The sequence below is a fragment of the Neopsephotus bourkii genome, unplaced genomic scaffold (genome assembly GCF_033783945.1).
Source record: "Neopsephotus bourkii isolate Nb327-2 ecotype Australia unplaced genomic scaffold, CSIRO-AGI_Nbou_v1 NB_962, whole genome shotgun sequence".
NCBI lineage: Eukaryota > Metazoa > Chordata > Aves > Psittaciformes > Psittacidae > Neopsephotus > Neopsephotus bourkii.
In genome coordinates this window covers 5,585,361-5,611,730 of record NW_026901456.1, presented here as the reverse complement: position 1 = coordinate 5,611,730, position 26,370 = coordinate 5,585,361, and the positions used below count along the sequence as shown (strand labels likewise).

Genomic DNA, 26,370 nt, shown 5'->3' with positions numbered 1-26,370 from the left:
GTCTGAGAAACAGCCCTTAAAGCACGAAGGTGAAAAGGAGAAGATGAGGAGATGTTCCTGTCATGGAGCAGATTCTTCTGCAGCCCCTGGAGAGGACCTGCTGGAGCAGACAGATATCCACACTGCAGCCATGGATGACCCCTGCCAGAGCTGGTACATGTGCCCCAAAGCAACTGTGGCTCGTGGAAAGGCCACATGCTGCAACAGGGGAGGAGTGTGTGGAGGAAGGAGACACAGAGACCCAGTGTTAGGGACTTATCACAACCCCCATTCCCCATCTCTCTGGGCAGCTCAGGGGAGGAGGAGGTAGAGGAGTCAGGAATGAGGGAGTCAAGCCTGGGATAAAGGTGGGAGGAGGGGGAAGGTGATTTTAGTTTTTTTTTTACTTTGTTTCTCACTATCCAACTCTATTTTAACAGACATTAAATTATTTTTCCTCAAGTTGAGTCTGGTTTGCCCTACTGATCTCCTTGTCTTTATCTCAGCCCCTGGGTCTTTTCTCCCTTCTCCCATTGAGGAGTGGGAGCACAGTCGGGTGAGGGTCTGGCAGCCAGCCAAGGCACAGCCAACCACAGGCGTATGGAGGATTTTGATTAAGTAGAGCAATACAGTGATATACTGAAATCACAACACAAGCATAACATAGCAATTGCAAAACACAGTTGAATTACTACAAACTTGATTCCCATTACCTGTCCCTATATGCTTACTGTCACAATGCTGGGAAGAAATACTGCCAGGAACACCTGGGTTGACGCCAGCCCAAGCCCTCTGCTCTCAAGTTTACTAGGTATCCACTTTCTGCACTTTATGTTTGGCTGAGCCACCCCAAACCTCTCCCCATGCTGGTCTGCTTAGCTCAGAAGTTATCTGTTTCAGGGAACTCGATGACTCACTGGTGCAGCTGCCTTATCTAAAACCAAGGTTACCCTCCCACCTCCCTAGCGCTGAGGTAAGTTAAGCTTTCTTTACAATACTTTTTCCCTGAGATCATCATTTTTTGCCCTTCTCTTTCGAGCTCTCCTGCACTGTAGTGGGTGCTAGTTGGTCATACCCCTGTGCCCTGAACTCCTCTCGATTCAGCGGCTTCCATTAGGTCCTTAGCAGTAACAAAGTTGTAATAAATCAGTCTTATATATGAATTTCATAATTAACAAAGAATAATTAAAAAAAAACCACATACATTTTCTCAAATTAAAACGTGGATGGATTTTTAGCAAAGAATGGCCACTTTCCCAAGTCAGCAAGTGCCTACATGGAGCTTGACATGAACCGAGGATGAAGGAGGACGTGGTAAAGAAGCAAAAGTAACAGTGCAAGCAAGATATGAAGAAACTGGACTGTGCTAAGATACAAAACAGTGGACTGATAGCAAATTTTAAAGGTTAAGTCATCATACACTTATGTGATTGTTACTAGTTGCTGTGTGCTGCAATATGTATCAAAGTATAGTATACTAAGCTATTGTATATGTAATCCAATCATAATACAACAAGGTATTGAATATGTATCTAATTATACTACAGGAGCTATTGTAGATGTATCCAAATATAATAGAGCAAGCTATTATAAATGTAACCGTAGTTGCTGTGTGTTACAAGAAAATGTATCTGATTATAATACAGCAAGCTATGGTAAGCCGAGGCAGAGAAACAGTATGAAAAGGATTGATGCTCTACAATAAATGGCTTTTGTCTGATCACATTAATCTCTGACTGAGTCCATAGTTTTTCTGCGGCATTGAAGCTTTATATAATACCAACCTGTTTTGTCTGAGGTACACCTTTCCAATTCCATAGTATGCCAAACAACCAAATCTTTCTTCCTGGTACTGTTCAATTATTTTCTTAAACTGGTCTTCAGCCTTTGCCAATGCCTTCAAAATAAATTTAAGACAAAAATATGTGGTGCTTTGACAGTATTTTCCTCCTTTTTTTTTTTTCTCCATTAGAATGGGTCAGAAGGCCCTATTCTTTCATCAGCTTGATGAACAATAAAGGGAATTAAGCAACCTCATGATCACATACAAAGGCTTTCTCTTTTTTTTAAAAAGAAACTTATTCTGTGAACACAGGCTCCCTCTGAAGTAATGAAATTAAATGATTGAGCTCACTGAGCTACAAATGCCCGGACACTGTTAAATTCACTGTAAGACACTGAATATTTTTAAACACTTCAGGAGAAAAAACCAACAAACCAACCCGCCCAAAAACCCCACACATCTGTTTCGGTGTTTTCCAGAACCAAAAGCATTCTCCTTCTCTTGTTCAGAAGCAAAATGTTTGCCTTAGAAGCACTAGTGCATAACACCATTACAACAAAGTGGAAGAAAAATGACTGACTATACTTCATTAATTCTTAAGCATCTCATCTGAAAGCTTAAGAAGAAATTTTATGAAGAAATTTGGTGGCTTACTTTATCCAAAACCATTAAAGATCTAGTCACACATATTAAACCATATGATTCTAAAATGTGACAAGAACTTTCCTTCCCCACTCACGTTGTCTGTTAGGAAGAGACAAAAATGGATGGCCAACAAGCTGAACTAGTTTTGAATAAAAGCTATATAATGCCTTAATATCATACCTCAGGTTGTCCTATTCCAAGAAGAGCAGTGGCATGTCCATAAATGATAACAACGTAATTAATAACACGCAGATTCAGCTGCTGCAAAGAGAGAAATTATAGCAGTAGCACACACAAAACCACTTTGCTGGTAACTAGACATTGCCTACTGTGAATTAAATATCTTTGCTACAACAAAGCTAGGAAACATCCTTCTTTATCATAGCCTCTATCCAGATTTGTGATAATTAGCATAAAAAGTGAAGGTTAACTACACCTTTACTACAGGACTTTTGGTGCCCCTATGCATTTCAAAGTGATACATCCTAAAACCTCTGCTTTTAGAAATGGTATAACTACTTACAGCATTCTAGACTTACTGTGTTGACCTCATGGAGTGCAGTTTGTCTTTGCTATAGCTCATGTTAAGAACTGAGCAGGTTTTTCTAGTTTTGGGTTTGGCTGGGTTTTTTTAATTATAAAAAAAAAACAAAACACACACACACACAAAAAAAAAAAACACCTTCTCAACCTCTTTCTTCCTAATAAACTGGATTGCAATTCCAGATGGATTGGTGTGTTACTTGCTTGGACAGATTTATTAGCACTGCAACAACCATTATTAAAATGGGAGCCTGAAACATAGCAATGCATGTGCACATGCACTGCCACACAAAACCTAATACTACAGTAAAAGAATTTAAAGGAATCTGAGAGACAAATGGGTCAATGGCTGATTGGCTAGATACATATACACAAACTTTCAAAGTATTTGCCATCAAAGAGTTACCTGACCTGAAGAATATCCTACATTATTATGAATAAGGGTTAAGCTGAAAACATACAGTAGTTTCTTATCAAAAAAGGTATTTGATAAGACTAGCTTATATTACTCATTATTTTAGTATTTTTCAGATTGTATCTAGAAATGCAATGCATGCTGAATGTTACAAAAATACTTCCCTACTATGGTTTTTTATTTAATCCTGTTCTCACTTGTAAGCTCCTTGGCATACTTATCAGTGAAACACTTGGCACTGTAGTAAACATCACTGGCAACAAGTCAAAAATAATGACTGTTTCAGAAGAAGGAAAGAATGAAACATGGTATTGAAAGCATAAATCTCAAGTACTCCAACAAACTAAGTTATTCCTCTTGGTTTACCTTTAATTCTGAAGGATTCAGAATGCTCAACAATCGCGAGAATGCTTGTTCAGCACTGTGACATCGCTGGTCCATCAAGGCTGTATAACCATCATGGACAAGGGATTTAACCTCCTCTGGGAACATAGTTAAATCGACCTAGAATATTTAGGAAAATAGGAAGTCCAAAAGAAAACAGTTTTTCCCTTTTTTTTTAAACAAGCAAACTATATGCTAAAATCCCACAGACAACTGTTAAAATTCTGTACTTCGTACAGTTCTATCACAGTGCCACTTTAAAGCAGAATATCAGGTACATTTTTAAAAACTTTTCAATTCAGCTTCTAAAAATTTCAGATTTTCATGGACCTACTGCTGCTAATCTCTTTAAAGTCTAGGTTTTGTTCTAAGTTTAGATCCTTTTTCTCTCCAGAAAGTTTCACGTTTAGTTTCAAGCATCATTTTAACCATTCTTATAGCTAAGAAAAAGCCCTCAGACTTACGCTTTTCATCACTTGTACACTCCATTTTGTGTACGAACGTTTTTGCAAAACCTGAGAACTATTTCCTTCTGCCTACACTTTCTCTCCATCTAGGTTAATAGCTAATGCTGGAAGGTTTCAGAATGCATTATGTTATTAGCCTTTCACTTCAGATACTTCCTGAAGTCTGCGGGAATTCCCAGCAGTGAGACTGTAAATCAAGACAAGCAGCTGCAGATAAGATGCATCTATTCCTTTGATCTGTTGAAAAACTAAAATAAAATTAGCTTTGGGAAGCAGATCACTGTGCCAGGGTAGCAGTAATTTGACTATTTAAGCTCTTTCAACACCTACTGCTGCAATCATAAACAAAATACAACGAGTAATAAGGAAGCCCATATGTGTAGTTTATGCCACTACCTCATTTTAGTATGAATTAATCTTCAGTATGAAGTAATCTCACTTTACAACCTTTTTGCTAACTGCCCCTTCCCTCTCTCCATATATTAACATTTGAGCCTTGGATTCTGAAGAAACCGTCATGGGCAGGGAGAAAGTGAAAGAATGGGAAGGTTGCGAAGAATGGAACATAACATAAATGTGTTCCTGTGAACTGAATTAAGCTTTTGACATACTAAATTTAATATATGTCCACAATGTATTTTCCCAAGCATCTATGAATTTTGATATTATTCTGTCTTCGTCCTATCAATTGGTCAAAAAGAACAAACATAAGAAAATATCCATCATCTAATGACATATATAAACAAAAGCTTGTATGTTGGCAGGGCCAGTGGAAACTACAAATAGGTAAAGACCAAAATGCAGAAATGTGAAAATGAAAAAACTATTAAGACTTATTTTAGTGTCCTAGGACTACTGATACAAGTTAATGCTGTCAGACCATATAGTTACAGAACAAAATAAAATATAGTAATTCAAAATTAAATTATTAATGTTAAACTGCATGACATATGAAGCTGGTTAAAAAAAGTACAAACCTTATTTTCAATAAGAATAATAATGCATTAGCCTTACAAAAATAGGTATTTTAAAGGAAATAAGGGGTCATAATGCAGGCAGAACATGCACCTTCTCCTGAATCCAGTTTTGTCTTAAGATGCAATTAAATCAGAATAGAGATTTCTGATATGTACTTCCCCATATTAACAGAGAGGAAATGATTAATTATATATGTCCCCATGATTTCATTTAAGAACTTTGAGACACTCATCATTCATTGTTGATGAGATGTGAGAAGGAAAATTCTCAATTTATGAATTTTATAGAGTTTTAAACTGCCATTCAACAAAATGTCCCATGGATATTTCCAAATGTACATATCAAACACATGAAAACATATTTGGTCAGAACTTTGGGAGGGGTATTATAAATCCTTGAATGATTTTCAGTGATTTTTGTAGTTTCTATTACAAATTAAGATACAAGAGAGCTATATTACTAAGTCATGGTTTTGGCTAAATTATTCTGTAACTATACTAATTTTTGTTACATTAATTTCCAGTGTGAGGTCCTACAGAGGGGAAAGAGGAGAAGCAAAAAGACTACGAGCAACAAGACAGTATGAATCAGTGCAATCACATAATCTTTGTCTCCTGATAAAAGTCATGCCAAACATGAAGTGTTAAATTTTTGAATTAACTGGGACAGTGTTACTAAAAAGTGACAAATCATTTACATTTAAGGTCATATGGTAATGAATTCCCAGTTACCTGTTGCATAGTACAGAAGAGTTTATCTTGAATGGCTTTAGATTCTATCTTCAAATCAAGGTGATCTCTACAAGTAACAGGACAATGGCATCAAGAGTTTGCACTTGTACTGTATATGTAATTTTATTTTCAAGAAACAGCAATTTCTGCACTTTTATCAACCACATCACATTTGCCTACATGCTAAAGATGATTATGGCACACTTTCCCAATCGTCGTAAGTATTATAACACTATCAAAGATTATGATACTGTTCATATAGCTCATGTATTTCTGGCTCAGGAATCACTAGGGCTTCAGGGAAGTAGCAGTCTTCTCCATAATTTTATTTGTTTTGTCTTCTCCATCTTATTCTCAGCTGAGTTGATCTTATGAAGGGGTGGGAGAGGTGACTAGAGAACTTCCCTATACTAAAGGTAGCAGCATAAAAAGGTACTTAGGCCTCTTTCCCCTTCTCTACTCTTCCTAAGTACAAGATCCTTTATTCCAGCTCAATGACCGCTTAAAATACTTGTAGCAGCTATGCACAGCAGGGGCAGGGAGAGCAGAGAAGTGAGGAATAGAGCTGTTCTACCCAGCTCTTCACTACTGCAGCAGAAAACACATGCACAACTAGGGAATAGGAAAAGTACAATAAAGAGGCAAAGTATTGCTTAATACGCTAAATCTTAATCCCTAAAATTGTTAGTCAATACTTAATGCTACTATAGTGCCTTTTGCTATATACATTCAGTTCCGTCTCACACTTGAAGCCATCAAACACTCATCATCTGAGATAATTTTTTTATAGTGTCAGCCAAGCTAGTTACAGAAATGGAGATAAGACTAAGACTGTAACCCACCACGCACCTCACTTGTCGAGAAATAGCATGTTTTGTATATACGTAATAAAATTCCTGTGAGATAAGCAATTTTGTCGATGGTTCAGTTAAAGAGGATTTGCTCCCATGGTGAATTCTAACATTTTTTACCTCCCTCTTAAAGTGAGAGGAAAAGGAAAGCAGTGGCTACCCAGTCAAAGAATGTAAATGACCTCTCCTGTGACAAAGTTTCAATTGTCTTAGCTACAGTGGTATTTAAAAAGGTATGGAAAAATCTAAAAGTATTGTACTGTAATAAATATAGATTAAGAGATGGTTGGTTTTGTGGTCACACTTAAGATTAGGATTGGGAATAATCAGGTTCACCTCCCAGGTTTCCTAAAAGTCGGCCTCTTCTGTATGAGAAAACTGTCTTAAAAAAATAACGCTTAATGAAAACTTCCCTATTTTAATGTAAGCAACTTATTTTGCTGTACCCTTCTGTTCTTAATCACCCTAAACACAACTAAAAACACTAGCTGAAGAAGCATACAAGCAAGAAGTTACACTCAAAGCTTAACTTATCTAATTTCACAGCTCAGGCTGAAACACTGAAAGCTTCCACCTCTGCGTGTCCTTGAATAGCTAGTCATCATTTGTCTCAGTCACCTTACAAATACGTCAACAGTAACAGTTCTTTACTCCTTAGCTATCTATTAGATGAGGGAATATGTTGGCATATGAAACCACCTATAAATGCAGCGATTTCCCCAAACTTGTTTGCAGTATTCTGGCCCCAGTATCACTGGAAAAAATGATTTCTTTTGTTCAACAAGTGTTATAATGGATGGAAGCATAAATTTTGTCTATGATTTTGTCCATAATGTCTATAATGCTTTTTATCTTGACTAATTTAATTTTGGCCCCAAACCATCAAATATATTCATTCACATTCAGCAAGTTCTACAGCGAGTATACATGTACTTAAATTAGACATTTACATGGTTTAAGCAAAAATTCAACACTACAAACAATTTAAAGGCTCTTTAAGGAGAAGCTTTTTTCCAGTATTGAATTCTGAGACTGACTTACAATGCTTTCCTCACAGTCAAACCTCTTCTTCATAGTAAGCATATGAAGTGCTTTAAAAATTATTTGGTACACAGAGTAGAATTAGTACAAAGAGGCCTTGAAAGTAAGATAGAGCTTGAGTTACACTGTGGTCTAAGTCTGAATGTAACAACTGGACCAAGATTCCCATTTTCTTGGCTGCAAAGGAAGCATGTTTTTTGTTACAGCTATGCTGCGTGACTTGTTTGGGGGCAACAGTTTTTAAACGGCAGTTATTAAAATTATGTGTTCATTTACTGAAATCAAGTAATAACTCAGGCTTTTTGTGAAAACTGGAATTTTGTCAACTTTAATCAGTTATCTTAACACCAACTATATCCTGAAGAGTATATAAACAACATAAACAAGGCAATTAGCAATGTCAAGCAGCAAGTCAAAGTTGCATTAACACTTTCTAAGTACTGCATAAAATAATAACTAAAAAATAAGCCAAATTTCTTGCCTTATCTTTTCAGAGTCACCAGGTTTTGGTCTTCCTTTGTTTTGATGACTTTGGCCTGTAGTAAGAGAAAGTATTTCAAACTAAATTAACATCACCTAAAACAAAGGGGAAAAAATGCACTCAGAACTCACCATTTTGCTTTATATATAATAGATATTAAACAGTCACAATATCATAAACTATCACAAGCAAAAGGTTTTTCAAAAAGCCACCTCAGTGTTTTAAATTATAAAATTTCATATTATTTTTATGAAATAGTATAGGATTTTATTAATCCTACACAGGGGAAAAGATACTTTAAATAAACAGAAGACTCTTAAAACTCTGTAAGATATGATCTGACTCTACAATACTGTAATAACTGTTAAAGTTGACTGTAATCTAAAGAAATCTTATGTAAAACCACAGATCATATTATTCATTGTTAGTTGATAACCAGAATTTTGATAACCAGATCACTATAGATGTTGAAGTTTCACTACAGAAAACTTTCAGAGGCTTCAGTAATACATCGCTAAAGGAGTTAAGTTCAACTCACATTAATCTTAGAAACATGAGTCAGATCAAGATAAAAGTCCCTGATTACAAAATAAAAATGTTTAGTATGCGGAAACAGTGGACAAAGACAAGAAAGAATCTATCATGCAGCACTGATTCATTTCTAACTCTGTAACTGATTGCAAAACAAAAATGTTTTACTACGTGAAAATTCTGGATGAAGACAAGAAAGAATCTATCCTGATACTGACTCATTTCTAACTCTGAAACTTAACATCAAAGACTTAACACAAAACTTTACTAATACACTTTCCAACTTCAGCCATCTAACATTGTCCTTGATCAGTTACAGGGCTCTACAACCTGAGTAAACAAATCCTTAGTAACAAGGAAGAAAACATTATTGTAAGTGGCCAAAACCAGGAAGCCATGCCATTAACTGCAAAATAACCTCTCAACTGTTTTCTGTGGGATTAAAACATAACATTAGGCATCTGAACATGCACATGCATAATCATGATGAAGTCAAGGTTTTCATTTTCAAGAATTTTATGTTAGAACTTTACAACGCGTTAAGAAAATACACTTAAGGAAGAGCTGCCTTCCAGTAACCTTACAATTACACAAGCAAGGCAAAAAAATACATTTCTGGACTGTTAGGAGATCAACAGGCAGCTGACAAGCACAGTTGCAGAGCATCACATGTTGCTGGTGCTCCTTATTACACAGAGTAAGTGGAAGGGATGCAGAGCAGCAGATTTTTTTGCTAGTTAAACCTAATGGATTTTACAAGACTTACGCTGAATTACCATAAAATTAAATTTCAAAAAAGGACTTATTCACTTTATATATAAAGTTTCATAACTATCTATGCTTTGAATTGTTTATTTCATGATACTTAAGTATCTTATATAACTGGACATGAAATACTGAAAGACACTGATTTTTTAAAAACACAAATCTACCTAATTGAATAATCTCACTCAAGCCAGCAGGATGTCTCATGCACACATTTTTCAAGTTAAATCATAGAATCATAGAATGGTTAGGGTGGGAAAGGACCTTAAGATCATCTAGTTCCAACCCCCCTGCCACAGGCAGGGACACCTCACACTAAACCATGCCACCCAAGGCTTCATACAACCTCGCCTTGAACACCGCCAGGGATGGAGCATTCACAGCCTCCCTGGGCAGCCCATTCCAGTGCCTCACCACCCTAACAGGAAAGGATTTACTCCTTATATCCAATCTAAACTTCCCCTGTTTAAGTTTTAACCCGTTACCCCTTGTCCTGTCACTACAGTCCCTAATGGAGTCCCTCCCCAGCATCCCTATAGGCCTCCTTCAGATACTGGAAGGCTGCTATGAGGTCTCCACGCAGCCTTCTCTTCTCCAGGCTGAACAGCCCCAACTTTCTCAGCCGATCTTCATATGGGAGGTGCTCCAGGCCCCTGATCATCCTTGTGGCCCTCCTCATATGCATACATGTCAGAAGCAATATTTAATTAAAAAGTACTTAATGACATAACATTTAAACTAATCAGAACAAAAATCAAGCATCACAAAGACTGAATGCATTCAGAACTGCTTCACAAACACTTCTTGAAACTGTCGCACATGAGTCTGAATGGTGTCTGTTGAAACAGTTCATACACATTAAAAACTCCAAAGCTACAACAATAATCATCACAAACTCCTCATAATAGAGTCAATTAATGGTTGGAAAACAATAATCCTTTTGAAAGCCTGAAAACACTTCAAGCATATCATCATTTAACCATTTGGAGAGACAGATTACCTTTTCATCATTATATAGGTTTCTTTCCCTTAAGGAACCAATCTATCACTCTAAACAAAATCCTAATTAAGATAAAGGAATATAAACCTTCCTTCCCACCATCAAAAGAAAGAATTTAATCAGCATTATATTTTCATTGACTGATCTGAGTCTTAAAAGCCATTCAATAAATATGATTTCAGAAAAAATTCCTACAGAAACTACTCCTCCCATATACTACCCAATTGAAAAAAATACTACTTGCAGGTTTTTTTAAAATACTAAAATAAAAGTAACAAGCAAATCCTGCTGAATTATAGCTAAAATACTTCAGGAGCTATATTAATTCAACTGCAAACATGACTCACTTACCCCACAAGCATTTTAAAATAGTAGAAGTAGCATTGCTTTTGCTAGACATTCCGACTAGTAGCAAACAATAATCCTTAACAGAAATGTACACATGCTCAAAAAAATAATACATGCAGACAAAAATTGAAATTAAAAAAGACAGTAACTTTAAGATAAGATATGGTGGCATACAGTTCCTCTACATTAGGTCTCCCTGCAAGTCTTGAGCCTTTAAACAAAGGCGAAGAAAAAGAAAGTTATTCTTCCCCACCCACAGTAAACTTGTATCAGCGAGGCATTCAGAGCCTAACTCCTCCTTTCAAATCAAAGCAAATCAAATACTTTCTTCTACTGATGTAATTGTAGCAGGACACTCTGCCTGTATGGTGTTGAAACAGCTCAAATTTCACCCTACTTGTGAAGATTATCAGTGATGAAGGGAGGTCACACTGGTTTTGGTGTTGAAGAATCCAAGACCAGCCAAACTGAACAGTCCCATAAAATTAAGTATCACAATGATATGAAACCAGATGTTTCCTGAGAGAGGAACCAACAAGGATGTGAAACCAGGCATTTCCCAACAGAAGAACCAATGAATGGTCACAAAAACTCATCTAAAGATAAATTCTGTTTCACTGAGCTGGAAAATCTAGCCTTGTAGAAAATGACTGACAGTTAATCACTTTCTACTACAACAGCTTAGTCCCAACTTTCAGCAACAGGGATTCTAGCACACCCCTTCTAGGAAAGTGTCAAAATTCCTCCGTTGAGTGGGGACACCCCTCAAGGGTACTCCACCAGGCTGAGCAAGAGAGCTGCCCACAGTCACTGGTATGGGTAAGATCAATCTTAATGCTTAAGCTAGCTTTGAAACTATTGGTTTAAGGAACAGTGAGTCTAGTAGATTGTAGTTATAGTGAATTATAGTGAATAGTTAAGTCTAAGAATTCATACTGTGTAGTAGCGTAATGGATGAGAACCTAACTGAGAGCTGATCCCTGCTCATGACTGTGAGAAACATAACAAAGTATGTTTTTGATTAAGTGTATTTGTTAAAGTATGTATTTGTTATGGCCATTTGCTGGAAAGAGGCAGGAAAACATAAGCGTGCAGCTGTTCCACGACCTCCACATTTGGCCACACCAGGGTGCCTGGCCAATGCTCTCAGCACGGCCAACAGCAAGATCATGAGAAACTGCACAGCCACATGAGTAAACAATTACAGATCTGGCATAAAGCTGGCTGTGTTTCTAAGGGTATAAAAGCAGGACCCTCTTGTTCCCAAATCTGAAGCCTCACCTACAGGTGGATGTACTGCGTAGGAATTTTCATAGCTACCCAAGATTCCGAGCATCAGCTGCAATGGGGCTACCAGGCTGAAGTGTGGGCCTGGATGATGAGGATTAGGTAGTAATTGGTGATGTATTTCCTTTCAATCACTGTTCTCTCTATGCAGTAATGGTCTGATGCATTGCTAATTTTCCTCTGTACTATTCATATATTATATCTCTCTGACTCGCTTTATTGTGCTTGTTCACTACATATATGTATATAGTGAAAACCTAATTTGCTGTAGCATGCTTGTTTAATAAACTGTTCATATTTTACAACTAATGTGTGATCATTTTGTAGAGTACCCTGCCTATTCACAAAACAAGTAGATATTCTGATTAAAGTTCTCTGGCCTAATCATATAATTATGAATTATCATTACCCATTAAAGCGTTTATTTTACTTACGGATATATCAAGTTTGCCATCCTTAATCCTGCAGGACTAAGTGGTATAAATGATTGATTACGCATCTATAATCCCACTATATGCATCTATAAAAACACTGTCCAAGTCTGAGACTAAGACTGGATCCAGCCACACCAAACCTCAGCCCTGAGAAGGAGTTTAGAAAACAAGGGGATCCTTTCCGAGCCTTGTGACTGAACAGAAGAGCCTTCCTTACAGCTTTGTCTGAAATACATCTATCTTCCACTCTGTCTGCAATAGTAAGAGTGAAGGGCAGAGGAGGAGGAAAAAGGAAGAACAGAAAAAAGAAAACTGGAATGAACAGAGTTTTCTGAAATTACTATGTTTAATACAACATTTCAAAGTCCTCTGATTCCTTTAGCCTAGAAGATTTTTCAGTTCTCTCTCAACATTCAGCCTTTCATTATCCCTCTTCCCTCAAAAATAAGCTATCCTTCTGACATCCTGCCCTTTCACCAGTATCAGCAGTGCAGGCAGAATGCCAGCACCCTGCTCCCCCACCAATAAAGGCTGCAGCACACTGCCCACATTAGTCATGTAAAGTGTGATTCTCTCAAATCCCACTACTGTTAGTGGAACCAAAAGGGCAGCACAACTCCTACCTGCATTCAAAAAGCATTTGCATGATTTGGTCTTGCCTCCAGGTGTGCTACACACCAAGTGCCTCTAGCAGTCCACTGGAGTTGAGACATTGCTTATAACCCTGTGTTTGCAATTGGAGATTGCACAGGTTGCTGTATGGGTGTGCTGGTGCTGACCTTTACCACTGCCTCAGTAAAGTTTTGTTTTATAATGTGTCATCAGACTCCATTACTACTCAAACCACATCTTCTAGCTCAGGAAAACATCTGGACTCCCTTAGTTGTCACTTGCTTCAAACTCATTCAAAATTTCCTATGGCTTCCAGGCATCTTACATTCTGCTCCTTGACACCACCTTCATATATTCCTCTAAACTGATTTGTCTTCCAGAGCTTGACTTCCTTTTTCTAAACCCCTTCCCTGATCTATGCTTTCTGCATTAAGTTCCTTCAGCACTAAGGTTTCTTTCCTTTTTTTTGTTATCCTACCACATAACATCTTCTCCACGTTTGTTCTGACTCTTTTTTGCAACCTATCCCACATTTTCCATCTCTCAATAAATCCTTCAATTCTTCAAGATGTTTGCATATGCTCAAAGTCCGCAAGAGTTAAGATCACTTCTCCTACTGCCCATTTTAAAGGAAGATCTTGTAATATGTCTTCACTAGTTTCTTAAAATCTAATTTTGAAGTGCTCTGCACTTTGGCACCTATTCAATGAAGTATTTAAGTATGCAAAGTCCAAAGAACAGTATGGCTGGACACTCAGAATGTCAGACTGTTGAATGGTCAGGACTAAAAGGACCTCACTGCCTTGGAGGTCACAACTTTAGAATGCAGAGTAAGTGCGCAGCTGGCCCAGATTCAGCAGGAGTATTGCATACAAACATCATAAATAAGAGAAATTTTGGGATGATGGGAAACATCTTACACTTTCTTGGTTACAGCAGGTTTAGCAAGGAATAAAAAACCCCAGGGCAAAATTCAGGAAAATATTTCACTTTGAAGATTAGAACTGCTTGCACTTCACTTTCATCACAGAAAAGTAACTCTGGAACTGTGGGAGCCTTGGCAGGGGGTAAATTCTCTCTAACAGGATTGTGTGGTGAGTTTTTGTATTTGGTTGTTTCTTTGTTTTTTCTTTTAATTCATTAAAAAAACCCAAACATGAACAATAAATCACACCAACTTCTACCTCTTAAAGTTGGTAGCTCAAAATTCTCTCTGACAAATATTTTGTGGCCTCCTTCCTCTCTAACTGCAGGATTATTTTCTTAAGGACCTATATGGAACTTTTAGTAATCACAAATGAATTATGAATATTGAAACTACCTACTTCTCTTCAATTTGGATCCTTTTAGATCCCGTGTATCTGTCTCAGAAGGAGAGAAGGCATTTCTAGCCTGTGAGTCAGCATTCTACTTTTTACTTCCAGTTTAAATTCTGAATTAGTCCATGTAAAGTAGATTCAAACTACAAAGGCATGAAAGAACACAAATACAGGAGAGAAAATAGTATTAAAGTAATAGTATGCTAACAGGAAAAGAAGTGAAACATAACAGCTTACCTAACAGTTGTGAAAGTAACAATAGATACACTTTTGCTTATTAATAATGGCAACAGCAAAGACACAGCCGATTCAGACTTGACAAACAGCAAAAGCAAACTCACTTGGTGGAAACTCCAGAGACCAGCCTTTGCTTTCTGTCCTTTGGATGTCAGTCACCTAACGACAAATACAACAGCTTGGTTTTACACAGATAACAAAAAGCAAACAGATATCACTCTAAATTTAAACAAAGAACTAAGATGCTAATGTTTAACCAAAGAAATTGCAATGACAATGCAATATATTATGTCCCAAATCAAGAGATAAAAATAATTTCATTAATCAAAGTGCATTTGTACACTTACACTTTTTTCCCCAAGTTAATATCAGTTTGCTATCTGCTAGTGTGAGAATACTAGCCTTTTTTCACATTAATATTCACCCCCAAGGAAGATAAACTTACTGACTTACATTATGAAGATTTTCATAGCAGGAAAGCAGATGAAAGCTTTCACAAGACAGTCAGAAATCTTCAAGCACTTCTTGTGAATTCTGTAAATAGTTTTCTTTTTCAAGAAGTTGTAACTTTCGTTTCCTTTCCTTTTCCCGTGGACATTGGTTTCATTTTCCCCACTAACGAGTCATCTGGGTTTTTTGCTGCCCCACCCTCCTGTGAAACTTGAATGTTTTTTTTCTCCTGTGCTAAATTGTGTTGACCTCACTAGCACATTCATTTTATGTATCATCCTGGTTTTTTTTATAGGCCGAATTATAACAATTTATTAATTATCTTACAACAGTAATGCTACGGACAACCAGAAAGAGGCACAAATGTTTCTTATTAAGGATAAGTGTGAAAGAGAACTGTCTGTATGCAAACTGGAGGTTGATTATTCAATTTTTAATTCCATGCCGTTACAGCAGGACTGTCACAGTCTGCATGCATCTAGCAAAGCAAACCACTCAGGAAAATTTAAGCACAGGAATGGCTTATGGGCTTCCCATGATACTGACCATAAGACAGGCACTAAGCAACAGCTGGGGAATTCCAATGACATCCAGTAGTGAAACCCACCCAAAACAAAGTAAGCATCAACAAAATCCCCTAACTTCCCATTTTTTTAGGGTGTGTGTTTGTTTTTTAAGGAATAAAAAAATATGTACTGATTTGGGCTGGGATAATTTTCTCATAGCAGCTCGTATGGTACTGTGTTTTGGATCTGTGATCAAAAATGTTGATAACACAGGGATGTTTTAGTTAATGCTGAGCAGTGCCTGCACTGTATCTCTTCTGTTCCAAATGCAGCGCCTCCACCAGCAAGTAAGCTGGGGGTACCTGAGAAGTTGGGAGGGGATACAGTCAGGATAGCTGACTCCACCTGACCAAAGGGATATCCCAAACTATATGAGCTCCTGCACAGCAACAAAAGCTGGGGGAATAAACTCCTTAACTCACTTTGCTTGTGTATGCAGCTTTTGTTTTGTTTATTCAACTGTATTTACCTCAACTGATAAAGACCAGTTTTCTTACTTTTACACTTAGGATTCCCCCCCCCCCCCATCCTGCTAAAGGGAGTGAGCAAGCAGCTGTGTGGGAATCAGGTGCCTACCAGGGTTAAACCACAACAACATTGTACGCCATTGCCCTTTCACCAGTAAAACATCCTAACAGTCAGAATTAGAGGCCTTTTTTTTTTGATGGATTTTTTTGATCATCCTTCACTAACATGGATCTTTAGTGTAATTATTTTTCAGAAACAAAAGTAATCCACGAACAGGGAATAAAGTTTGCTCTGTTAAGCTTCTGTGATGCACTAGACTCCTGATAGTTTGGTTCAGGCTCCAAAGGAAGTAAAGGACTAGGCTGTGACCAGGCCATGAAATTCTCTAGTTCCAACCTGTTGTTGAAAAGCCAAAGGGCCAGGGTGACATAGTAATATGTATGAACTTGGAAACAGGATTAACGCATAAACAGAAGATGGTTCTTCCAGAACTAATTTGGTCAAGGAGCAAAGGACGCTGGGGGTACAAGAAGTCTTTTCTCCATCACACATAATTTGACCAGTAGCCAACAACTTTATTCCATATACATGAGTGAGCTTTTTTGAGCTCTCCCTCTTAAGTAGCTGGCAGCACAGCAGTGATTCCTCACAAGGTTACTGCTTGTGCTTGAACGATCCCTTACCAACTGCAGGTCTTTGGTAAATGATTAATATTGCACATGACCCCATATCACAGGGCATTAAGTTCCTGTATTGGTAGCTTTGAATCATTATTATATCCTCTGTGCAGTAGCATAATAGATTGAACCTTGCCATCAGACTTCCTTAAGCCTCACTTTTACAACATCTTGCTTCAATAAAACCACTGTTTGCTGCTACTTTTGGCAGTGGTTCTTTAAGCAGTCTAAATCTCCCCTTGACAGCTTCTCCTTCTGCTTTAAGCTTTCCTCACCATATAAGTTAATATTTCCGCTTGTAAACAGTCTTACAAAATGAAAGCATATATCTAAAGAATTGCAAAGGGCTACTAAAATAACAAACTCATCTTGCATTTCAGAACTATACCACTCATTTTAAACATATAAGCCAAACATATTTGAGAACCACAAAATCCTAGTTTTAAATACAATCCAGTTAAGCATACTATTTAACCAGCATTTTTCCCCATGCAAAACCAAATCTGTTTACAGAGCCCAAAAATAATGATTTATAACTATGCAAATACATTAACATCACATTATCAGTGCAAAACAATGCTCCAATATAATCCATAGACAGGGCTTTTGCTAACTTTGGTTAAAGCAGCTTGCACCGAACCCCATAAAGTCAGTACACATTAACTAAATCCTCCCCTAAAGCCAATGGGAAACCCACCTGTGAATGACATTGACAGGTAGGACTGGACAGTCTATTAAATCAGACATGACTTCAAGTCTACTTTCAATAAGCCCGAAGAGACCTTTCCTCCTTTTAACATACAGCCTCCACCTTCTCAATTCAAGCAATCACCTCCCACCTCCTTTCAAATCCAAAGTTCTGAACACAGATTTGGTATTTAAATATTACAGGAAAAGTGCACTTGGCTGAGAAAGCAGACAATTCTTAAAACACAGTAGCTGCAAAATCTCAGCTACACCATTAAACAACACATTCCAGGATGATGAAAATCAACAGTCTTGCAATGCCAGCTGTAGAGTAACTTACCTTAATATCATGGCTTTGATGACAATAATGATCTTTAGGATCAGACTCTGTTCTCTTTCTGTATTTTTCTGTTCCCTTTTGTTCTTGAGAGATTATTAAATGGAATTCTGAAGAACTGTAGTCTCTGATATGCAAAAAGAGAGAACCCAAGGTCTTTCAATGTTGATGTCTTTTCCCCGTATGCAGGACACATACCGCACATGTATAATGAAAAAAAACCCAAAACATATAAGCCTAACCATCACACAAGTGTGATGGCATAAACACATTTAAAGTATTTGATCAAACAGCCATTTTTTTATACCTTCAAACTGCACTGTCCAAAGCTATGCAAAATATAACATCAAAAAAAAAGCACATCATTTTCTAGAAAAGGGACAGGAACTGAATTACTGCACTTTAAAAAAAATTAAATAAATAATTTGGGTAACTAATGAAAAATCTTGCCCAAAGCCACATTTTATTTCTGCAATATAGAAACAAAATTAACCTCCTGCAGAATTTTCAGGTTTACAAAAAGCTATTTAGTAGTTTCCTTAGTGTACTGATTTTGAATGACAGATAGCTCATCACTACAAGTAGACCAATAAAAATGAAGATCTTTCAGACAAACGTTTAATACAAAAGTTACAGCATATATGGTAACTGAGCTGAACCTGCGAATATGGAATCTCTCTTACTCTCTTCTCTCTGGGCAAGGCAAAAGCACAGATGTGGTAAAACCAAGTTCCTACAAACTAGGATACACATTCATTTGTACCATTGCCAAAATGCATTTGCTAGCATTCAGTTCCTCAAGTCAGCTTATCCTAGCGAACTTCATATAGCAAAGATAACACAAAAAAGTGGCCATGACTGCCCTGACATTTTCACGCACCAGATTTCCCCAACAGTGAAGTACTTCAAGTTGGCAGGACAAAGATCTCCACAAAAACATAACTGGAGAAGGACTTTTTACATGGACATGTAGTGATAGGACAAGGGGAAGTGGCTTTACATTGAAAGAGGGGAGAATTAGATTAGATATTAGGAAAAAATCTTCACTATGAGGGTTAGTGAGGAACTGGAACAGACTGCCCCGAGAAGTTGTGGATGCCCCATCCCCGGAAGTGTTTGGGGCCAGTCTAAGCTGAAGGTGTCCCTGCCAATGGCAGGGGGTTGGAACCAGATGATCTTTAAGGTCTCTTCCAACCCAAACCTTTCTATGATTTCCCCCATTTATAAAACTTAATGCCGAAGGAAACTGCTTAGAAGTGGAGTATGTCTCAACCAGCTTATTTAGTTCCCAGAAGTCCTCCTTACTCCTAGGCTACACTATGGCTGCATTTCTGGTAAGTTTATGCCTTCCATTTTTATTCACTCATAGATGACAAAATTTAAGCAATATATATGCTATATATTACTTATACTAAGAATTGCTAAGTTTGAAAAAGGAAGGGAAACGTGGCAATTACTTACTTTTTCTCAACAAGTGACTTTTTTGGTTTCCGTTTATGTTGTTTAATAGCTATAGAAAATTATATAGGAAGGGAAAAAAAAAATATTAGCTAGTTTCAAAGGAAAGTTACCGATGAAGGAATTGTGCTGTTTAAGGTAGATCTTGAAATCAGTAAAGGTTACCATTGATTTCTTCTAATGTCTTCTTTAATTTCTCATTTTGTTGCATAAGGTCCTTAAGTCCACCAAAAACATTCTTGCAGAGATCCTGAGCCCTCTCATTGGCTTTCAAAGCCAGTTCATGTTCGCCCAGCAATGACAGTGCCTTACAGAAGTGGTAGTGACCCTACACGGACATAAGTTTGAATTTCAAGAATTCTTTCACACAAGTAAGAAAAAAGTTTCTATCCAAACAAGCTGCAACAGACAAAGTAAAATTTTATATACTCAGAAGTTACCTACTCCATCTATTTCAGGTCATATGATGAATAATCAAAGTTTTCAACTACTCAGAACTCTGAAACAGAATTGACTGGAAGTAGTGCCTAGCCTCCGGCTTTGGAAAAGAGCAATTTTGATTTTTCGCCTGATCTCAACTACTACTTTGCAATTCTGTAACTATCCCTTTATTTACTCTTTTTCAGGCCAAGAATATTGGGAAATACATGCTGTTCATTAACCAGGATTTTTTTATTGTAAGGACTACATATATGCTTTGTAAAGCATTGTGATAACATAGCTACTCACAACATTGTATTTTTCTTTACAGATGCAGAACACCATGTAACAACACTTACAAGCATGTAAAACAGTATTTTTAATATAAAAATACAAGCAAACTATGTACTTGGCTGACTGAAGCAGAATTCTTAGTCCAAAATGTACTGCGCTAGTTCTACTGTCGTGCAAATTTACTGTGTTGAATGCAGATGAGAATATGTCACATCTATCTGGGTCAAACCTGTAACTAAGATTCCAGGTTCTTGTAGTAGTTTACAGTACCAACAAAAGACAATTTTGAAATTGTATATTAAACTAACCTTTGGCCAATTAGGCTTCAAAACTATGGCTCTTTTTCCATCAGCAAGGGCTCTCCTTAGAGAAGAGACAGAAAAAGAAGAGGTATTTATTACTTAAACTTTAGAAAAACCTACAGACCAGATGTACAAGACACTGTAAAAACACAAGTGAATAAAAGAAGAGTTCATTCACCTGTGTGAAGGCTTGGCCAGATAACACTTCTTAGCTGAAACTTACCTGAATTAAAAAATTACACTCTAAACAATTTCACCCATCAGTTATTTATTCCCTCCTCCTGCCTACTAGGTTTTCCAGCATTTCTGCATATGTATGCCCCCATGCCTTAGCTGGTGTATAATAAAATGTTCCTTTAAAAAGCAAAGCCTTATTAAAAACCCTTAACAACAAACCTAAATATTTTGACAAAAATCATCTTAGAGAGTAGTTATATAATCACAGCCAGAGTGCAAATATTAACTGCTGAGCACTGAAAAACAGTAACCTCCAAGACTCCTGACAACTAAAGCCTGAAAAACATGCTTGACTCTGACTTTTTATATACAAGGTGTCATGGAATAACTAGAATTACAATTTTGATCAGAAGAGACGCAGACTATCCCTATGGCTACAAGAGAAAACACAGAGCACCAGCGATGGCCTCTGCTGCTTTCAATGCTGTCCACAGCGGACAGTTGAAGAATGTATATACCTTTGGGATGCACCACTCGCTCTTCAATGAACTACAGCTATGTGTTAGATACGCAGGATGTATTAAATTACCACAAAGAGTGGTCACATAGGGATTACTTCAGACAAGGAAGTTTACAAATAATCTCACACTCCTTTGATCGCTGGGTCATGCTGACTCAGTGAGGCCTTTACAAAATGTCTGCAGTGAGACCTACCTGCAAAAGCTTGAGGCTTTAACAATTTTACCCCCACAAAGGGGAGGAAGATGGGAAAAAACCCTAAACAACCCACACATGTTTCACACAAAAGTCTTCATAAATTGCCTAGTCACTACCTCTGGTTTTTGTAAACCTTACAGCAGGAAAGCTTGTACACAGGGATCTGAAGGAGGACAATGAGATGCAATGAAAGCTGGATACTAAGGAAAGGCCTGAAAGAGACAATAATTCTAAGACAAGGCAGTAACAACAGAATTTAGAGATGTAGCAATACATTTTAAAAAATTAGTAAGAAATAAAAGACAGTAGAACTAGTGATTGAAGTGGGAGAAATTGCACCACACTCATATTGCAAGGGATGCAAACAAAAGGAAAAAAGTGCATGAGTAAGAGACAGTGGGGTACAGAACCTCAAGATATGCAGTTAAAAAAAACACCTGTAGCGTTTGACCTGTTCTCTAGTGTATGCTTTTGTGCTTTGTTTTTACCCACCCAGTCTTTCCTCCAGTGCCACCTTTCGACAGTCTGGTGCAGTGCTAGGACAGCTGCTCCAGTGGAGCAGAGTCAAAACATCACGACATTAGGCCAAGCTGCAGGGAAAGGCCCTGTCCCGTAGCAAAGCCTGGGAGGTGGGAGGGAACATGATCACTGCCTCTCATGAGGCTCTGAAAATGGGAGGAATACACACACTTTGGAAAAAGCTTCCAATGCTCCAGCAGATGATCTGGAGAACACTGTTAACTGCCTGGTCCCATAGTACAGTATTGCCACCACTGACAACAGGATGTAAGCTACTGAGTTTGTAAAAACCTCAGGTCTGAGGCAGGTTTCACCTGCCTGCTGCTTTCTTTTACTTAAGTGTGACATCAACTTGTCTAATTGATCAGGTGTGTATGGTTAATTTGAGCTACTTTTTCATCGTTGTGCGGTACAACCATAGATTTAGCTGGAGTAAGTGCTTGTAACTATCTATACAGAATGAGGTATTTATGATTCCAGAACAATGATGTCCTGTAAAGAAATACAACCCTGGTATGACAGCAGAGGCCTTGAGAAGTGGAGACACAGCATGCCACAAAGGAGTAAAGGCAGGAGATGACAAGAAATAGGGCACAATCTTGGCACTGGAGACCCATGGCTATAAACAATTCACCAATGGTCAGTTAAAGACATGTCAAATCTGGACAAATATGACTTTAAGACAAAAAGTAATATCCATAAAAAGTACTAGGTGTAGTAAACTCAGATCTAACAGGGTGCCACAGACGAACAAAGACAGAGCAAAGGTGTAATAGCACATTAGTAAACACAAAAGCGAACCCAAGTGAATTCTAGAGTGAGGAAGAAGAAACCATCAGCATGAACATCACATTTCTCATGGAGAAGGGCTCTGTTCACCTACAGCTTTCTAACCCCATTACTACAGCAATGGAACTGCCAACTTTGGTACCCATTCAGAGGAGCAGTGGAAGAGGGGAGGATAACACCAGGAAAATGGGCAAAAAACTAAAAATCATGTGCATATCAATTTTAATTACATTGATATTTTTCTTTTTATTTCAACAATTAGATCAGGGCTAATAAATATTAGAACATTAAGACTTCAATTATACTAGCAATAAATTCTTGGTTTGGCTTTACGTAAAAGGTATACATTCACCTTGCCCATAAACATGATTTTTAGATTAACAACTGTCTTAACGAAAATAACCCACATACTCACAATGATCCAATGATCTCTTCTTCAAGAGGTTTAATAAAAATCACAATACTCACAGGTACTGATATTTGTTTTTCTTGTTGTATAAGGCACACATACACAAATTTTAAGTGGTATTACATACTGCCAGAAGATACATCTAATATTACTCATTTTTCTTAATGTCAGCTTTCTGAGATAATAACATCAGAATTATGATATACTTAAGTTTTAAGAATATTATTTTCCTAAGTACATTGACAGTTTTAAACTGCAGGATCACAACATTTCAGGTTATAAACAAGGGATTACTTACTTGTACTGCCGTGTGAGAATTAAACAAAGAGCTCGGTTTCCATACAGAAGGTGGTTTGCAGGACTTAAAAAAGAAAATTATTAAGAGTTAGTAATGTATGTTACTACTGAAAATCTTACAGAGAAAATAAAGTAGGCTTTCACAATAACTGTCTGCAAGCAGTCTAGCAGCAATTATTTACACGTTTCCTTGAATACCCCCACTGATTTACAAGTCAATGAGAATATTAGCTTCAATTATGTAATAATTCATAATATTTGGTCCCACGAATGTGACTTCCAACCAGTTCAAGTCACTTTCAGACTACCTTAAAGGAAAAATAAAAAAAAAATTAAAAAAGGGGGGGGAGGAGGGAGGAGGAAAACAGCAAAAAAAAAGAGCATGAAGCACGGAACATGGAAAAGCCAGCTTGACTGCTTGGCCATGCAGACTAAGCAGTTGCTCCAAAGAGTTAAAGAATCATCCCCAATGTACCTAATGGAGAATGAAAGCAGGGAACCAATAAATGTAATCCAGCAACCACTTGAAAGAAGACCAGGGGAACATGCAGCTAGTTAGGGATGGAATGAGATGATCAAGCAGAAGACAGTCAGTTCACAGTGGGAGAATGAGAAAGGGAAGACAGTGCACAGAGCAGATGAAGAAGGATCCCCTAGCTGCTAGACAACCCTTCCCCTTCCATGAGCGTCTTAAGGATGATTTTTAACAACTAGCTGTCACAATAGTTGAGCTCTACAGCCCTTGAAAACCATGAAACTTCCTTTGCTCTTTCCAAACCATGGGATTTCCTTTGCTCTTCCACTGAATTCTGTTCATCCCTTCCCCTCATCAGCTACCCTGTGCAAAGCTGCCTTAGCCTGCTCCAAGATCCTGGATACAGTCACATGACTGAAGTCAGCCAACCCAACTTTTCAAGGAGGCTGAAATCAGCTTCAATTTGGGATTGAAATGTATCCTACTATGTGACATAAAATTCGAAGCAAGGATCACCAAACTAACCCTTTCAACTGCACAATTATAAAGCTACAGTCTTCAAAATGAAAAAAATAAGCCTCCACAATCAATTTTTATGAAAGGTGGGACTTTACGAATTTCACCATATTTCACAGACACAAGGACTTGTAAAAGCAGCATTTGCACAACTACAACACAAGCAGTGATATACTCCAAGCCTGCATTCTGTAACTACTTGACATTCCACGCAGACTATAGGAAATGGGCAAATGCTCTATAGACATGAGACAAATTCTCATTTAATCTTTTTAAAGAAAGTCTCCCTGCCCATTTACAGAGCCCGGGAAAGTCTCTAAAGCTGTTCGGCAAATGACTTCTGAGAAGAAATTAAAAAAGACTTACAAAAGGAAATTAAGTCTTTTGCATACACAGGTGCCAAGACCACACTTTAAATATTTGTTCTTGTTTACTTGTTCTGTGTCATAGCTGGGATGATAAACATTTGCAAGAGTTGGTCATACTGTTCTGCTGGAAGAGTACTCAGGAAAGATCATGCCAACAGCAGCTGTTCACACCAGATAACTTATTTCCTTTCCTGGTTTTACTATACTTACTGTTAGTCCTTTTAGACCAGCTTTAAGCCCTAAGAGGACTTTCAGGGCAGTACAAGTGCAAACAACCATTAGCAACAAGAAATAAAATAGAACAAAAAATCTGTTAGATACTTTAAAAAAAAAAAAAAAAAAAAGCTATCATTCGGCCTTCAAATGGCTCATGCAAAACTATACAAAACTCAGCATAAATCTGAATAAGCTGAATACATGCTATATTACACAATCTAGTTAACCAGTTAGTTAGTTCTTACCAAAACTCTATGGCTTTAGTATATGACATTATAGCACGATCAAAGTTTCCTTGGGAAAACTCCTCATTTCCCTTCTGTTTCATAGATTCACTGTTCTGTGAAATCAAGAAAAAACAACTCAGTAACCACTGTAACTAAACTCATATGCAACGAGAAGCAAACTGACAAGAGGCACTTCAGTTTTATGCTTACAGAAACAGAATGTTACATATGTGCTATTAGTTGTAATTTAATACTTTCAATTCACTGCAATTAATAAGCTTAGAAGTGCATGAATGAAAATTTTTGCAGACAAGAATGCAATGAACAATAATTAAAAAGCAGGACTAACTTAAAAGCTCTCCTGAGTTCCATAGTGCAGCCATCATCAAAAGTGAGAATGTGTCAAATAGGAAAGTAGGCAGAGTACAACACAGTGCACACAGTTCCTTACTCAGTGCCTTTGAGTGCAGTTCCTGAACTACATAATTGTAGCAAGGAAGACACAGGAATTAAGAAGACCTCTATAGAAAGAAACCCTACACATCTACACTAAAGGAACACATGGCAAAGAATTTGAGAGCATCTTATTTCTGTATTAAAAGGATCAAGTTGAAAATCTTCTACCAACATTAACTGCATTTCCTTGAGCTTTTTGGGGGTTAAGAAAAGGAACACTTTACAATGTATACTGGCAACATAAACAACTAATTTGTTGTTTATTAGGATAGGATGTCTCAAGGTAACTATGTCAGGACAATTACTTAGCATTACCTTTAATCACCTGGTCATTTTCATAATCATTAAAAACCCTCAAAAGATAACAGAAAGTGAAAAGCACAAACACATTCTGATATCTTCTCTCACCTTCCTACAGTTTTCACAGGTCACAGCTTTAAATTCTTCAACTAAATTACAATCTTCCAAAGCAACTTTAGTAATACAACCTTTGCCTGGAGACAAAATTCAGAGAAATACAGTGGGTGAAAAAGTTACCAATGACAAGAAGTAGTGTTTATCTGCTGCTGCTAAGAATCACACTGTTTTCTGACTGGAAGCAAAATTTGACATATCAACTAAATAACAGAAACAAATTAAGCAAAAGAAACATTCAAAAGGAAAGGATTTATTTATTATTGGGCAAGCCCAAAATAACTGGCTTCAGACTGTAAA

General features: G+C 37.4%; 1 protein-coding gene across 1 annotated transcript in view; it reads right to left on the bottom strand.

The window, feature by feature from the left end:
• Positions 1-26,370, bottom strand: part of TTC3 (tetratricopeptide repeat domain 3) — a 69,251-nt gene that overhangs the window by 33,244 nt on the left and 9,637 nt on the right. The window contains exons 7-19 of the mRNA XM_061359159.1: positions 26,065-26,150; positions 25,219-25,313; positions 23,400-23,462; positions 20,497-20,551; positions 19,640-19,802; positions 19,478-19,526; positions 18,020-18,143; positions 14,936-14,990; positions 8,299-8,353; positions 5,926-5,992; positions 3,732-3,869; positions 2,588-2,668; positions 1,764-1,876 (exon numbers count right to left, since the gene is read on the bottom strand). Coding sequence (XP_061215143.1) covers positions 1,764-1,876; positions 2,588-2,668; positions 3,732-3,869; positions 5,926-5,992; positions 8,299-8,353; positions 14,936-14,990; positions 18,020-18,143; positions 19,478-19,526; positions 19,640-19,802; positions 20,497-20,551; positions 23,400-23,462; positions 25,219-25,313; positions 26,065-26,150 — 1,144 coding nt within the window. The remainder of the gene's footprint in view (positions 1-1,763; positions 1,877-2,587; positions 2,669-3,731; positions 3,870-5,925; positions 5,993-8,298; positions 8,354-14,935; positions 14,991-18,019; positions 18,144-19,477; positions 19,527-19,639; positions 19,803-20,496; positions 20,552-23,399; positions 23,463-25,218; positions 25,314-26,064; positions 26,151-26,370) is intronic.